Source organism: Anas platyrhynchos, chromosome 19, assembly GCF_047663525.1.
Source record: "Anas platyrhynchos isolate ZD024472 breed Pekin duck chromosome 19, IASCAAS_PekinDuck_T2T, whole genome shotgun sequence".
NCBI classification, from domain to species: Eukaryota; Metazoa; Chordata; class Aves; order Anseriformes; family Anatidae; genus Anas; species Anas platyrhynchos.
The window spans coordinates 9023235-9038168 of NC_092605.1; the positions used below are offsets into that span (position 1 = coordinate 9023235).

The 14934-nt window shown below is 42.3% G+C and overlaps 1 protein-coding gene across 4 annotated transcripts in view; it reads right to left on the bottom strand.

The window, feature by feature from the left end:
• The window catches only part of MYO15B (myosin XVB), a 48281-nt gene extending 36158 nt beyond the window's left edge, over positions 1 to 12123 (bottom strand). Inside the window, exons 1-9 of one of the 4 annotated variants that reach the window (XM_072025637.1) lie at positions 11950 to 12123; positions 11472 to 11609; positions 4691 to 7958; positions 4557 to 4618; positions 3870 to 3933; positions 3021 to 3130; positions 2561 to 2635; positions 2071 to 2167; positions 1415 to 1518 (exon numbers count right to left, since the gene is read on the bottom strand). In XM_072025637.1, coding sequence (XP_071881738.1) covers positions 1415 to 1518; positions 2071 to 2167; positions 2561 to 2635; positions 3021 to 3130; positions 3870 to 3933; positions 4557 to 4618; positions 4691 to 7915 — 3737 coding nt within the window. In that variant the 5' untranslated portion in view covers positions 7916 to 7958; positions 11472 to 11609; positions 11950 to 12123. Of the gene's footprint in view, positions 1 to 1414; positions 1519 to 2070; positions 2168 to 2560; positions 2636 to 3020; positions 3131 to 3869; positions 3934 to 4556; positions 4619 to 4690; positions 7959 to 11471; positions 11610 to 11949 lie in introns of those variants that run through there. The other 3 variants (XM_072025639.1, XM_072025638.1, XM_072025640.1) reach the window with 3 other exon arrangements.
• Positions 12124 to 14934: the final 2811 nt, after the last annotated feature.

Consider the following 14934-nt stretch of genomic DNA (forward strand, 5'->3'; position numbering starts at 1 on the left):
CTATTACAGAGAAAGCAGCTATGAAACATCAAGATTCGAGTTTGATTTCTGAAGAGCCTCCAGAGTACAAAGGAGCTCGGATTTGAATGATGCTCATACTTTATGTCCTGAAAATTCTCCAGGAGACAAGGCAAGCACCCGTCCTTCAGTCTTGTCTGATTAGTGTTGCACTATCACTGTCTCATCTACCCTTACACATTCATTCTATGTGTCAGACTGACAGCCTGTGAGGAAAGGGATCACCATTTTGTTTTGTATTTGAATTGCACCTTTTACAAAGTTAACTTGGACCAAAAGCAGGATGTCCAAGTACTACAGCAATACTGGGCCATGCAGCCAGCAGCCTGGAGTAAAGGAGTGGGCAAGGATCAATCGGCCTGTAAGCCTTACACATGTCCCATGCAGATTAAGTAGGTGTGTAATGAAGGGAAGAAATTAGTGGCCATCTGAATAGATACAACTGATTTGAGAAGAGTCACTATGGCTTCTGTAAAGAGAGGTCCTGTCCCACAAACCTCCTGGAGTATTTTCAACAGGATGACAAGCATGCAGATGAGAAAGACCTGAGGAATACAGTCTGTGTGAACTTCCAGAAGGTTTTATCAAGTCAGGGAACTTTTAAGGAAAGCAGACAATTATGGCAGAAGAAGGAAGGTCTTGACATGGGTAGGAGTAAATGGCTAATACTCTTAAAACTGGGAGGTAACCACTAGAGTTCCACAAATTGTCTGTCTTCCGGCCCTTAAGTGTAATTGAAGGTTTGATTTAAGTGACTTAAAATAGAGCTGAACAGCAATACAACAAAGCTTCCTGACATTATGAAATTATTCAAGGTAGTGAGGTTGAAGGCCAATAACTGCAGATAGACCTTACAATACTGAATGAGTGAGCAATAAAATGTCACATTAAATTCACTGGAGATAAATGTAAAGGGATGCACACAAACTGAAGTAACCCCAGCTTCACGTATAAACTGAGTTAACCATTGCTGCTTAGAACTGAGACTTTGAGGTTATGATAGTTTCATGAAAATGTCAGCTCAGTGTTTTGCAACAGCACCAAAAAAAATTTCTTAGGGGTTAACGGAGTATTAGAGAGAAGTGTGGTATGAATGCTTGTTGCCAGTGCTGGAGGCACAATATTGTATCACATAGCTCCTTGATATAAAGCAGTTCAGACAGTCTGATGTTCTTAATTTATCATCCATCTCGAGAGGTGAAGATCTATTCTTTTGTGGAGGAAACCTAAAAGCAAAGTAGGGGTGTAAACTCACCCTCCTATCCTGATGATAACAAGGCTATAGTGGGGGGAAAGCTATTGCATGAACCCTAAGCTCTACTAGATCTTTGCTCACCCAAGTCCCCCTGGACAGTTAGGAAGGACAGCATCCTGTGATGATGTTCTTTTAACTCACTGTCGCAGGTAGATGTTCAGAAGCTTCCCAAAACGACTTGAGTTGTCATTGAGGATGGTTCTGGCATTCCCAAAACTCTCCAGGATGGGTAGGACATTACAAGGCTTGAAGAAAAGAGAACAGTTAAGTAGCAATCATGTTTTTCTTTACCCCAAAGTACTTAATTAACTGTTAGTCTGAAAATCCAAAAAAGAAGGGACTTCACTGAATTGATTCTTGCTTGACTAAGGAGTCTCTTTCTGAACTTGTCTTGGTACAAGTACCTTCAGCCCCTGTTGAGTTGCTCTATGAACTTTTTACCTTCAGTGCTATGATCATTCAGTTCACTTCTGCTCTGTGATTGTTTAGCTTCAACTCCCAAACATCGCTGTAAGGTCTCTGAGGCAGGTCAAATCAAAAATTTCAAAACAGATACAAACAAATCTTCAAACAGATGCAGCACCCTATACAGTGTCAGAGCTCTCCATTACTAAAATGCATCAGCTGTGGCTCCTATCTTCACAGCAGGTTCACCTTGAACCACCAGCCATCTGAAGTCCAGCTCATCGAACAGGAATGAAGAAACAAAATGGCCTGTGTGGCCTGTTTGTGCTGTCTTTGGCTTCTACCTCTTAACAAGCCATGATAGCATAAAGCAAATCTCAGTTTCCTCTTACCTGCCTGATCCTGTGACTGTCTGATCTCTGGTACAGCATAGTCAGGTATCGCATAATTGCTTTGGCAGCTTCTGTTTTACCCGAGCCACTGTGTCCACTGGAAGAATAAGAGATAAGGAAGTTGGCATCAGAACAGAATTAACTGATTTAGACACTATCAGAGGTTCTGTTACAGTAAATCAGTGGAACTGTACTGACAACACATGAAGATCTATCACGTTGTTCAAAACGCTGACACAAAATAAGCACAAATAAGAATCCACTGTAGAATGTCAAATGCCTTCTTTTCTACTCCCCCCAAAGGCTATGAAACTAAATTCAAACTGTATTTCCACAGAGTGAAATAAAATTCCATCTCATTCATGTTTTCTACTCACAACCTTCAGACAGTAGCCACAATGATACATTCATGGTCAGTGAAATACAAAGATGAAAGTCTTTCTTGCATAAAGAAATGTACAAGCCTTTGAAAAGCACCCACATTTCTTACCTGATGATGACACACTGCTCTTGTTCTGATGACTGGGACAGTGTGTAGGCCATTTCTGCTATGGCAAAGATGTGTCTAGTCATACAGAAAGAAAACCCCAGTTAACTGGCCTCACATTTCTACTGCACAAGCACAGCACTAAAAGGCTGATCTACATCACTGATCTACAGAGAGCTGGGCCAACATATTGGCCTAAGAAATGTGAGGAACCAGGGAAATCAGAGCTTTGTTCTTGCTGACATCAGGTTAAAAGCCATTGCAAAGTTCAGGTTCCTCCTGGACCTCTGTGACCGAAGCTAAGTAACGCTCCGTGCCATGGTGCTTCATGTAAGTGACACCAGCAATATTATCTACACTCACGGAACCTGAATACATTGTTAGCTCTGGTACAGCTGCTAAACACCTTCTGAAGCCCAAAGAGAACAGAGTTTGGGGAGTTAGTCAAGAAAGAGAAACATACGGAGCATTTTCGGAGAGTGTCCTTCGGTGGTACTGGGTAGCCACTTCTTCAGAGTAGATACTGAGGTCTTTGAAAGGATTCACGTAAACCAAGACTTGCCCAATGTAAGTCTAGGCCAAAAATCAGAAAGGGGAACAAATTTGGTGGCTCATTAGAATTTTCTGAATGAGGAACACTGGGAATACAAATACTAAAACAAGCTTTAAAGGAACACTGTATATTCTGATTACACTGCCAGCTCATGCAGGGCAAAGCACATTTTTTCAGTGGTCCTTTTCAAAGCTCTGTCATTAACATACTGGGGGCACTCCCTCTTGTTGGCTTCACTGGTCACTTTCTATTTTCCAAGCTCCACATGGAATTACAGGCACAGGTTTGAACATCTGAGTCAGTAACCGAGAAAGGGAACAATTGTTCCACTAGCTCTGGACTGCAACACCAAAATGTTTGCAGAAAATCCGATGTCTCTTCTCAAGATCCACAAACTTTACTCAGAACTGGTTTGTTAGGACAGAGAAATTCCCCTTGGAGCAACTGAAGCTAAAATTGAACCCAAGCATGCACATGGGTTAGCAACAAATACCAAAATTCAAGATAAACTCTAGGACTCTGTTCTAGACATGATTCTATGGCTTAGATTTTACTGCAAATGTTCCATGCTACCTCTTTTTTGAGCAAAAGCAGTGTGACTATCCTTCTTATCACCATTCCTAGTAATGAAAAAGCTCTTGAGCTACTTGGTGCAAGATCAAAGCTTCATGGAGAGAGAAATCATTTTCTCTTACAGCTCATTGTTCAGAATGAATAAGCACTGAAGAAAAACACACACAAAACCACTACTACCCATACATAAATACGATTGCGATGGAACCTTTTCTTCAGACACAGCAGAACTGAACTCTCACAGACTTCCCTACAAACAGAGGAAAGAATCTGTCAGTCATAAGCTTCAAATGTATGTACTGATATTAACCTTTCTGCCTTCCCATGGATTTTGTGGGAGGCTGGGATCTGAAACTACTCATTGCCTTCACCTGGTTCCAACATGTCTGGGAATAAGCACATCAGAGAGAACAGAGCAGCCAAAGCCCAGTGTCCGACCTGCCCATATCCATGTAATCACAACTCCTTGCACACAGCCTTTAGAGCTGTTTCTCTAAGCAGGACCACAAGGGTAAAGGTTTCCAGGACATGCAACAGTGTTAGGTGCTCCTCTTTCAACAGCAGCATGATTAACAACCCGTGATTAAAAACCGTTAAAGATGTAAGGCCTGAGTTTGACACAGCTGAAAGAAGCAGGAGTTACTAAAGACACAGATGCCATTGTCAGTAGGCACACAACATAAAAATGTCCTTCTCCTCCTGCAATTCTTCCCAACTTACCACCCACTTCATGCAACGAGAACAGCATTTTCTCATGTTGTAGCCAAGGATCTATAATTTGCTTTTTATTGCTGAGTCAGCAAGAGCTTTAAGGATAACAAACAAGCCTCTGTGACCTTTAATTAGTTGCAGAATACCACTGACAACACGTACTCCAGTCTGGTTAGATCTTCTATCTCTTCAACTTCTACTCTGTGGTCTTCACCCATGTACACCTGAAATGCATAGATATGTTATTACAAATCAGAAGCTCAGCTTCATCCCAATATTGGAGACAACACCTGTACCTGTTTCTGCATGAAGTCCATCTCCAGCATATCGTCAGTGATGTCTTCTGCCTCCCACTGATCCTTGCAGACCTTCACCACGTGGCTGTTGGCCAGATGTGGATCCCTGTAGATGGCCCATTTGCTGAGGTTCTCGATGGTGATTTGTGGGAGCAATAATTCAGAGTTCAGCCATGCCACAGGATCACATCCCTGAGCCTGCTGCTGGGACCAGTGAACACAAGGTATGGCTTCGGAACTTGCAGTCTGGAGGCCACCTGAATACTCTTTGACATCCACCTCCCCAGAATATTCTGTTGTACGTGTTGGATCCTCTTCTTCAGGTGGAAGGAAGCCTGGACAACAATAATTTCCAGATGCTTTTGAAGAAAGGGAAAGGTGAGGGTCTTTGTGGTGAGGCTGCAAAGTTTGCCCAGTGGAGAAATGGGATGTGGCAGCACTCTTGGGTGTTTTTACCTGCTGGGGCAAGGAGCTCGGAAGGCTGGTCACTCTGCATTGGGTTGCAGTAGGTGTCACCTGTCTTGTACTTGTTGATGCAAATATTTCCCTCTTGCAGGAATACAGTTCGCTGTTTCTCTGAAGGCTTTGATCCATCAAGGATCTGGGAAGGTCACTCTTGAATCCGCAGCCCTGTTGCACAGGCATCACAGATCTTCTGTCTGATAGAGCTCTCGGTTTCTCTAGGGAACGATCACTTCCAGAGCCCGCAGGTGAGGAGGTCTTTGACTTAACCATGCTGTGCACTCTGGGCAGAACTATAGCAAACTTGGCATCAGGAATATTGTTCTTGTCCTCATCCAAGCTAAGTGAGTTTGGAAAGGAACCGGTTCCTTGAAGAGGGGAATCACCAGAAGGCAAATCAGCACATCCCAGCACCTCTGATGTTTTAGGGCCCCCCCTCCCCTCCGCTAATGGAGGAGATGAGCCTTTGTCGCTCACCTCAACCCTCCCCAGCTGTCCGGCTACATCAGGGCAAGTTTTGTCAGACTGACCAACCCACCCAGCAGTACTTACAATCCTGATAGCCATTCTACTTCTCAGCCAGAAAGGCTTACTGCTCCTCTTCCTCTTCCCAAATTTCTTCAAGAGCCATCCTGAAATACCAATTGCACGTGCCACACTCAGCAGGCGAGCTTTCAGGCTTGCTTTCTTGGAAGGTTTTTGACCACGCCGGGTGGTGACTTTTCTAAAGTTAGAATGGGTGCTGTGCAAGTACTTGGATCCCTTCCCATCACGCACATTTGCTTTTGCAGAAGGTGCCTCTGCAACCACTTCTTCTGCTTTCTCTTTTTTTGTCTCAAAAGTCTGGCGTGAACCCAGTTTCATTTTTCCAGTAACCTTTCCAACTTTCTTCTTCCTGCCAAGGTGCTGCTTATCAGATGATATTTTTCTAATAGAGGAGCAGCTTGACACGCTTGAAAGACTTAATCTTTTCTCTCCTAAATTCTGAGCTATGTTGGGTTCCTTCTGTGTACTGAAGGTTTGTAGAGTTGTAGGTTTTGAACAGATACTTTCAACGTTTTTCAGTTCAGAGCTGCTTTCCAAAGCCATCTGGACAGGATTTGGTTTACAGCTTGTTAATAGTTTGGTCTCAGCATTTTTATGTTTGCTTTTCAGATTGAGAAGGATTTGGGATTGAGAAGAGTATTTCTTAGTAAGCATCATTGCTGCTACTGCCTGCTTGCTGCGGTCTGAAGAACCATCCCTCTGTATATGTCCTACCACTTTTCCTTGTTCTGCACTCTCACACTTCATGCATTTCTCTTTCAATGTCATTTGCTGCTTGAAAAGCAAAGGGCTGTCTTCCAGTGTGCTGCCTTCATCATTCACCTTTTTTTCCTGTTCAGTTCCCTGAAGTACTTTGCTAATGGGGAGTTTTGCTTTCACAGCACTAGGTAGCGGTTTTCTTCTTGCCCTTTCTTTTCCTTTTTCAGCATTCCCTTCAGTGCTGTTCTCCCCACTGTCACCAGAATTATCACGTGCATCTTTTGACATATCCTGAACCTTGTCATTTTCTAACGTTTTTTCCTTGCTTCCTGTGGTACTACCATTTTCTCTGTTCTTAGGACTTATCAGTTGGGATCCTGAAATGCTCACATCATCGCTTTTCTCACTGCTCTCAGCTAGAGTAGATCTTGGATGTCTTGGCATGTCATCTTGCTTCCTCTTTTTCTCCTCCGCCTCTAATCCTGCAAAGTCAGTGCCTTCCTCCTCAGATTCTTTCCTTCCATCTGTGGGCACCTGCTCTCTTTCAGTCTTACTAGAAGCTTCATTGCTTTCACCGAGTACTTCCTTGGAGCCTTTTCCTCCAGCCACAGGAATATCCTCCAGCATAGCTTCTTTCTCACTGGTGCTATCTTCTGAGGAGTTACTCTTCTCTTCGCTGCTTGCAGTGCTGTCCACTGAAGTTTCTTTTCTATAGGCACAATGGCTTTCATTGCTGGAGTCTGAACCAGAGTTATTGGAGGTTTCCAGTAACTTTTCTTCTGCACTTTCAGTGACCGTAATCTGGGTACGTTTTCCAACTTGCTTTTTCCCCATTCTCTCACCTTTTTCCCTTGCTATTCTGCCTTGGAACTGAGAACCTGACTTCTGCTCAGAAGCCTTCTTAATGCCATGATCCTCATTAAGCTTCTTTCTCTGCCTGGCATTGTGTGCTTTCTGTGGCAAGTCATGTTTCTGAAAAGAGCCTTCAACACTTTGTACTGCAGAGGACTCTACAGACTCTGAGTCACTGACTTTTTCAATAGCACCAGGATGCTTTCCACACTTACTTTTAATACTGCGTTTCTTGCTGTTTGTGGCAGTCTTTTCCTCCTTATCACTGCTGTCCTCACTTTCTTGTACTGATGTCACCTCTTGTGGTTTGCAGGCCTTTGCTTTTTTCCTCTCTAACTTGGACACTAATTGTTCTCCATGTTTTCTCCCCACACCAGATTCTTTTTTATCATTTCTCTCATAGGCTTTCTCCCCCCAGAATAGCTCTTTGTGGCCACTTTCTTTGCTTTCCTTGGCTGGCCCTTGGGTTTTTAAAGGGTCTTGCTCAAGGTTGTCATCTTTTTCAGTCAATGACTCTTTGTTCTTCAACTGACTTTTGTGCTTACCTTCCCGCCGTCTCCCACAGTGGATCTTTGAATCTCCTGGGGAGCTTGCCTTTTTCTCATGATTCAATGTTTTCTCTTTTCCAACCTTTTTGTGCCGAGTTTTGGATCGATAAGGAGGCATTTCTCCAGTGTTCAGGAGTATGTGCAGGTTTACCTTAATTCACCTATAAACGGAAACATTGCACATTCTGCTGTGAAACAAGCTACAAAGAGAGGCCAGATCCTCCTAAATCGTAATTATTTCATTTCTATAAAACTGAACAAATGTTTGCACCCAAAGAGTGCAAAACTGACTATTTTGCACCAGGTTACTCTCTGATTTTGTCATGAATCATCAAATTTTCTTCCCTTATTAGGACTCTTGCCAGAGGCTAGTGGTACAGGCAACTGAGTGAATGCCCATGATTTTCCACAGGTGACAGAAGTTTGAACACATGGTAGTTTAAGAAAGAAGGATTATTTTATTTCAGCTTTTGCTTCTCCAATAATCTTATTTGTGCTGAAGATGAGAGGAACACATCTAATGATCTATGCTAAATGAATGAACAGGACATAGTTATCACAGTTTCCTAGGTATTCAGAATCTCAGCTGGACCAATATAAACAACACTGGCTTGAAGGCTGAAAATAACAATACTGCATAGATGCTGTGTCACTGAGTAAAACTGAAAAGACTGCAACTGATCATTTAAAAACAAAACATCAAATCTATGTCAAACTGTACAAGATGACTTGATACTGCAGTACTAGCATCTACAAGCTGAGCTAATGCGTGAGTACTAGAAATGATGCAAAAATATAAGCCTAATTTTAATGTGTTTGTTTGTTATTCTTCCCGCTTTTATTTGAACACTTGTCTCTTAAACAAGTGAGTGCCTGGTAAATTTAAATATATATGGTAATGATAAATAAATAGTATTAAAATAGTATTAACCAGTATTCAGTTTTCCACAGGATAACCTTTTAAATCTTCTGCAGCAGAAGAGAAGGACATTGCTGAATAGATCCTGCTGAAGACTTGACCTGTCATGAACCCGTAGCTGAGCCCAAATAACATTTTTATGAGGAAACCAACTGTCATAGCAAATCTGTTTGTCCCTGAATAGCTCTGCTGAAATCTAGCTGGACAAAAGGCTAAATAAATATGTGAATTAATGAGAAATGAGAAAGGAAAAGAAGAAATAAAGTGGTAGAAAAAAAAATATAAGAGACTAGATGATAACAATAAAAATCCAAACAGGTAAAGTGCTAATTGTTGCAGGAAGAGGCAGCTGAAACTAAGTAGGTTATCTTTGTAGTGGAAGTCCACACTTTGATATCCACTGGCGTAAAATTGCTTTTATTTAGGACAGGGTCTGCAGGAATAGGATTTTGAAATCAGTATAACTGATTCTACACCAGGATTTTTGTTGAAACATAACTGTATTGAAAAAACACCTAGATGAACCCTGGCAAACAAGTATATGCCAAATAAAACTCCTAATACAGACCCAGTTCATGTCTGCAGAGTTGCAAGACCCCATCTTTTATTTTCTTTTTCTCTGTGTTCCATGAACAAGCATTCATGTCTTCGAGGATCTGGCTAAACTGAGTTAGAAGTCAGAAGCAAGTAATACTCCATTATGTAGTAGCATCTCCACACAGCTCCTCTTAAGTGCACTGCTATGAGCGGCAGTCTAGGAAATGTTCAGTATTCTAGGTGCTAATCAGCATTACTTATCTCTTTGTCTTTCCCCTAATCACACAGGCAGGAAACAAAGGATGTAAAAATGCCCAAAGGATTAGTCCCAATCTTTCAGTCTGTTGGAAAATCACTTTTATCCTTTCCAGTTATACAGCTCCTGTATGAGTCAACCTCTTGCTGCTTCAGACAGACCAGATATGGTTGGGTTCCAGAATCCAGTTCATTTGTCTGAATGAGGTGCTAATGGCAGAACCTACTTCTGATTGTCATTAAACACTCCAAGGAAATCCTGGAAAACAGTAAGGGCACAACTAAAAGGAAATGAGGGGCCAGGGAAATGAAAACTGGAAGGGGAATGGAGCAAGAAAATAGGACAAAGGAAAAAAAAATCATATAGCAAGGAAACCTGACAGTCTGCAACATCTTTCCAGAAAGAAAATGTAAAAAGCCTCCTGTAAGGGATATTTGTAACTAACTTTGAGATGACATTAGTCAATGATGTGCAAGGAAGAAAGCAGCACACAGGCAAACTCCGTTATATATTTTGTTCTCTCCCCTCTTTCTATGAGAAACTCTTCTCTCCCTTTTCTCCTATTTTTTTCTTTTTCCAGCCAACTCCGCAGGCAGAAGAGAAGCTTCCACCCATTGTATCTTCATGATTTCTCTCTGTAGGTAGCCGAAGACCAAGCAGACACTATTTTGTTAGTAATTCCTGCCTTCAGCATAACTCTGAAACGTTAATGCAGTTATCAAAAGACAAATATAGGAAGTCTTCAGTCAGATATGGGACTATTGTGGGATGCTGGCAACATATTTACTTGTCTCACAGCTCCAAACCTTGCATCTCAGTAAGCATGGATGCAGTGTACAAACTTTGACAGCACTGCCCAAAAGCAATGGGGATGGCAAAGGCACACAAGAGACGGTAGGCAATTTCTGATAAATGGGACTGAGTTGGGAGGATTAGCTGTACTTGCTTTCTTCCCATCGTGAAAAGCAAAGCCTTGCTGGTTACTACACACATGCTGCAAGCCCAAAAGAGCTCTAAAAGAGCATACTAGGTGTATATAAAGCCTGTGGTTTTATTGCAAATGCATACTACCCATATTGTGCTTTTCTGCATGGCAGAACAATCCTCCACAACTGGAAAATCAGTGTTTCCTCCTTCCCCAGTTGCAACTCCCATGTTGAGCAAAAAGCTGCTGCTCAGAAAGCATTGTTACACACAGGTAAGGGATCCTCAAAATTAGGGTAAAGCAGGTCATGCAAACAGCACTGCAGCATTCTCTCTTACCTGGCTAAAGAGACAGCAGTCAGTGTCTTTAATATTCCCTCTAAACTTGCTTTTTTACTTTGGTCTAGAGTTGATACTACTCATAACTTCCTGGTCATGTCTGTTGCATAGTGCGGAGTTCTTCTCCTAACATCAAATCCTCTTCTTTTATCCCTCTCTTTAAGGTGTAGTCTAACACGCAGGTCTCTAGTCATCTGATTTCTTCCCCCATGCTTAATACACCGGTACTAGTGGCCTAGATCTCTAAATCCTGCTATAGAACTTTTGTCACTGAGATTAATGGGAGCTGAATTAGACCCTAAATCCTCAGTAGGGAATACTTGTCAGTGTTGTCCTTCTGAGGGTTTAAAATGGATACTGTTTCTCTGCAATGCCTAATGCAACAGGGGGGAAAAAAGAAAAAAAATAAAAGTTGTTTTTATGTGTGTTACTGCTAGATAGTCATGTGTCTAGAAAGCTAAAGCCTTCCACAAAATAAAAATGCTGCAATACTTGGATGATGAGAAAGATCAAGCACATTACCCAAATGTGTAGGGAATTTAGGCACAGGAATTCAGCTGGATTCACTTTCAAGACAGGACCCCAGACACTGAATCTGGGTTAGAGCATGAAGGTTCACAGTTCTTCTGACCCCGGATTTTAGAGCTGTTTTGTAACACCACTGTTATTACTGGGGATGGTAAGATAAATATTACTTACATAAACAATTCCTTTGACATCAGCCCTGCTTTCATTAACTGCCCTGGACCATCTGCCTCCTGGACACACTGAAGCAGGTGAAAGATTCTGCTCATCAGTTTTTCAGTTCACCTCGCTATAGTAACTCCATCTAAATCACTACAGGAAAAAGAAAAATTCCATTTTATTCTTCCTTTTTAGAGAAATAAAAACATTTTACATCAGAGAAAGGAGAATCTCAATGCCATTAAGAAATACAGCATGAACCTACAGACAGAAAGAAGAGCAGGTATCTCATGCTATTATTTTAAGAACGGTAGAGAAACGAGTCTCATCTTCCCTAAACACAGCACTTCAGATTGGTTTCTCCGAACTCATAGAGAGGAAAAATACAGGGAAATGCTTGGGATTTAGTCTTAGCAGCTTTTATTTTTATTCAACTGTACAAATAGCTCAAGCCCCTTCTTTCTTACTCTGCACAGTAAATTTCTCAACATACCTAAACAGTCCATCCTGATTCCAGCAAGCTGCTCAGCACCACATATCACAGGACATATTCATGTACATGCTAACACGCTCCTTCTCTTCTGCCTTGCTTCCACGCAGCCTGCAGTCTGTTCCCGTGTCCTTGCAAGCCTGCCCAGCTGTGGAGTCTCCCATCAGTTCTGGCTGGGCTGTGCCCAAACAACAAATGATTGTTGCATATGGAAGGAAAGTGGCATTAATAATTCAAGCTTTTTCATGGCACCTTTGAACTTTTCAACCAGCAGTGTCACCAGCTGGTTAGCAGAGTTTGGGTAAGAAGGGGAGGGATTTCACCCAGGCAGGGACCAGGCTCAGAGTATCACAAGGGAACATCTCCAGAGACTGAAAAGAGAGGTCAATTCCAATACCAGAAAACATCTGCTATCACCCAGGAGGCTACCACACAAGGCACAGTGAATAGAGTCTAAATAAGAGCTTGCGCTGGTGAAAATTAAATCACTGGCCCCTTCTGCATCCCTGGAGTTTTATTTCAGGAAGCCAAGCCTGGATAGCACAGGTAGCCTCTGTCCTCTTTGCCTCGCCAGCACCAAGCTGTCTGCTGACAACAGAAAGCAGCTTTCAGCCAGCCCTGAGAAGACAGCAAAACTGGCACTGTGTCCTCATTATGCCTGACTCTCTGTCCAAATCAAGCAGAGACTGAATTTCTATTCAAATTGATTTTCTGAACAGAGCCATGCTCCCCTTTAAATGCAGCTTTTGCAAACAGGGCAAGGTTGCTACCAGCAGGAGCGGGCAGCAGGTGACTGGTCCATGTAAAATTGCTTCTAATTCAGTAATGCTTTTCCCCTTCCCAGTTATTCTCCCTCAAAAATGCAGAAAACAAAGCAAGGACAAATACACAGTCCACACATGCAGTCTCTGTCACCTGGTTACAAACTGACAGCGTGGTGAGTGTAGGATTTAACTCCCAGGAGGGTGGCCCTGACTCTTCAAGGCAAAGTCCCCTTTTACCCCATACCTCTCCCAGAACTACTTTCCAGAGAAGGTGCAGATTAAACAAGATAAACTCAGTTGAGGTCAGCAACCAGGACAAGTGACCCTAACAAAAAAATGTGATTAGTGCTGCTAAGATAAGATTTTAGATGCTTAACAGCATTAGTTTGGGTGGGACCTGTTTTCCTAATTTCTTTCAAGAAAACCCTGGCTTTTATAAACTATGGTTTAAGGGCTTATCCATTAAGAAACAAAGATAAAAACCAAGCACTAAGCTGAAGAATTTAAGAAACATGCTTTACCTAAGCTTTCTGCCACTGGATGGTCCTCTTCTCCTTAGCTCATAAGAACAAGGCTGTAGAACCGCAGGTTAGTTCCCTATTTCATCACCTTTCATTCATTGTTAGCAACTAATGCTGTCCCTCTCTGCAGAGAAGAGAGATTCCTTTTTCAAAGACCAGAATGTAGTCTGAGTCACGAATTCCTTATCCAATCTTGGGAGGAAAAAAAAAAAAAAAAAAGCCCCAGGGGCTCTTAGCTCTAACCTTCTAATGCTTGTGTGTGTGTCAGGGTAGGGGGAACTTCTCTGGAAAAATCCAGGCCTTCCCAGATCCTGTGAACTCTAACAAACCGTGGCTCTAAAAAACTGTGTCGTTATCAGCTGGAACTTCTTCAAGGCTCATACTCAAGCCAGACCCAGAGCCCTCTGTGTTTCTTTGATTTCTTTGATTTGTCAGAAGTCTCAGACGTTATGATTGGGTTTTGCCTGAGGATGGCTGAGAAGAAAGTACTGATCGAGTCAGCTTCCTTATCAGAGTATCATCTGCTTTGAGTTACACTGAGATGAGAGAGGCTAAATTGTTTCTGTGCAAATATTCCCTCTCCACCTTCACTTAGTCTCAGGCCTATCTGCCTCAGCACCTCTAACCTGAGTTCTCCGCACAGACTAACCACCGTGTTTGTCTGCTAAAGTGCTCCTAGCAAGATGCTGGCTGTTTGTTCCTGTCTTTTAGGGGAGGGAGAGGTAAGCAACAGGAAAATGAGACATTTCCAGATTTCATCCTCAGACCGCTGAGCAGACCGGACGGTGGAGTTCATGGCCTGAGACTTGGGTTCAGTGCCCACCACAGCCATGGATTTACCAGTTTGGTCCAAGTTATTCCTTCAATGACAAGACAGATCCACTTCAGACAAGAGCAGGAGTACTGATAAACCTACCCTAATGCACAGTGCCTTCACCGTTTGGTACATGCAATGACAACCAAGTCATCTTTGGAACTAAAACCTTCCTTGCACCTTCCTAGTTTCACTTCCCTTCTTCCCCTCTGCCCATTTCTGTCTGGACACGCAGGCTTGGCAAGACAATGATGGGCTGGAGGAGCTGGAAGTGCACTGCCTTTGCCTGCTCTGTGCTGCCCCAGGATACCAGTACCAAGGGGCATTTCCAGCTGGCTAGCTGCTCTGACTTAAAAGCCTTTTTACCTTGGAGAAACAGCTTTAACCAGGGAATCCAGCAGCAGATAGAAGGAAGGAACAGAAGGCTTTAAAAGAGGCTTCATTCTGTAAGAGAATACAAGGCTCTTCCTTTTTTGTAATGATTCCTTTACATACAGAAAACATTAGGTACTTTCATCTAGCATTTGGCTGTTGCTGTCTTTAAAATGCTATTAAAGAGAGAAAACACATCAGAGCCACTTTTTCAGTGTAAATTCTTCTTAAATCAACAACAACAACAAAGTATTCGTGCCATTGTAGTAAAGAGCTAAGAAAGTCAATTTTTTTTTTTTTAAAGGCTAAATCACATGAATAGATGACTAGAAATGAATCATGATTGATTAGAAAAAAAATGACACTTTGCATAGGTTCATAGCAACCTTGTTTGTCTAGTGGTAGTCTGGGAAAGGGGGATGGCCAGTGCTGTGCCTAACAACTTTTAAGATGAAGCTTAATAAATGTAGAGGTAGGGACTTGATATGGTTTCATTCTGTAGCAAGCAGACATGATG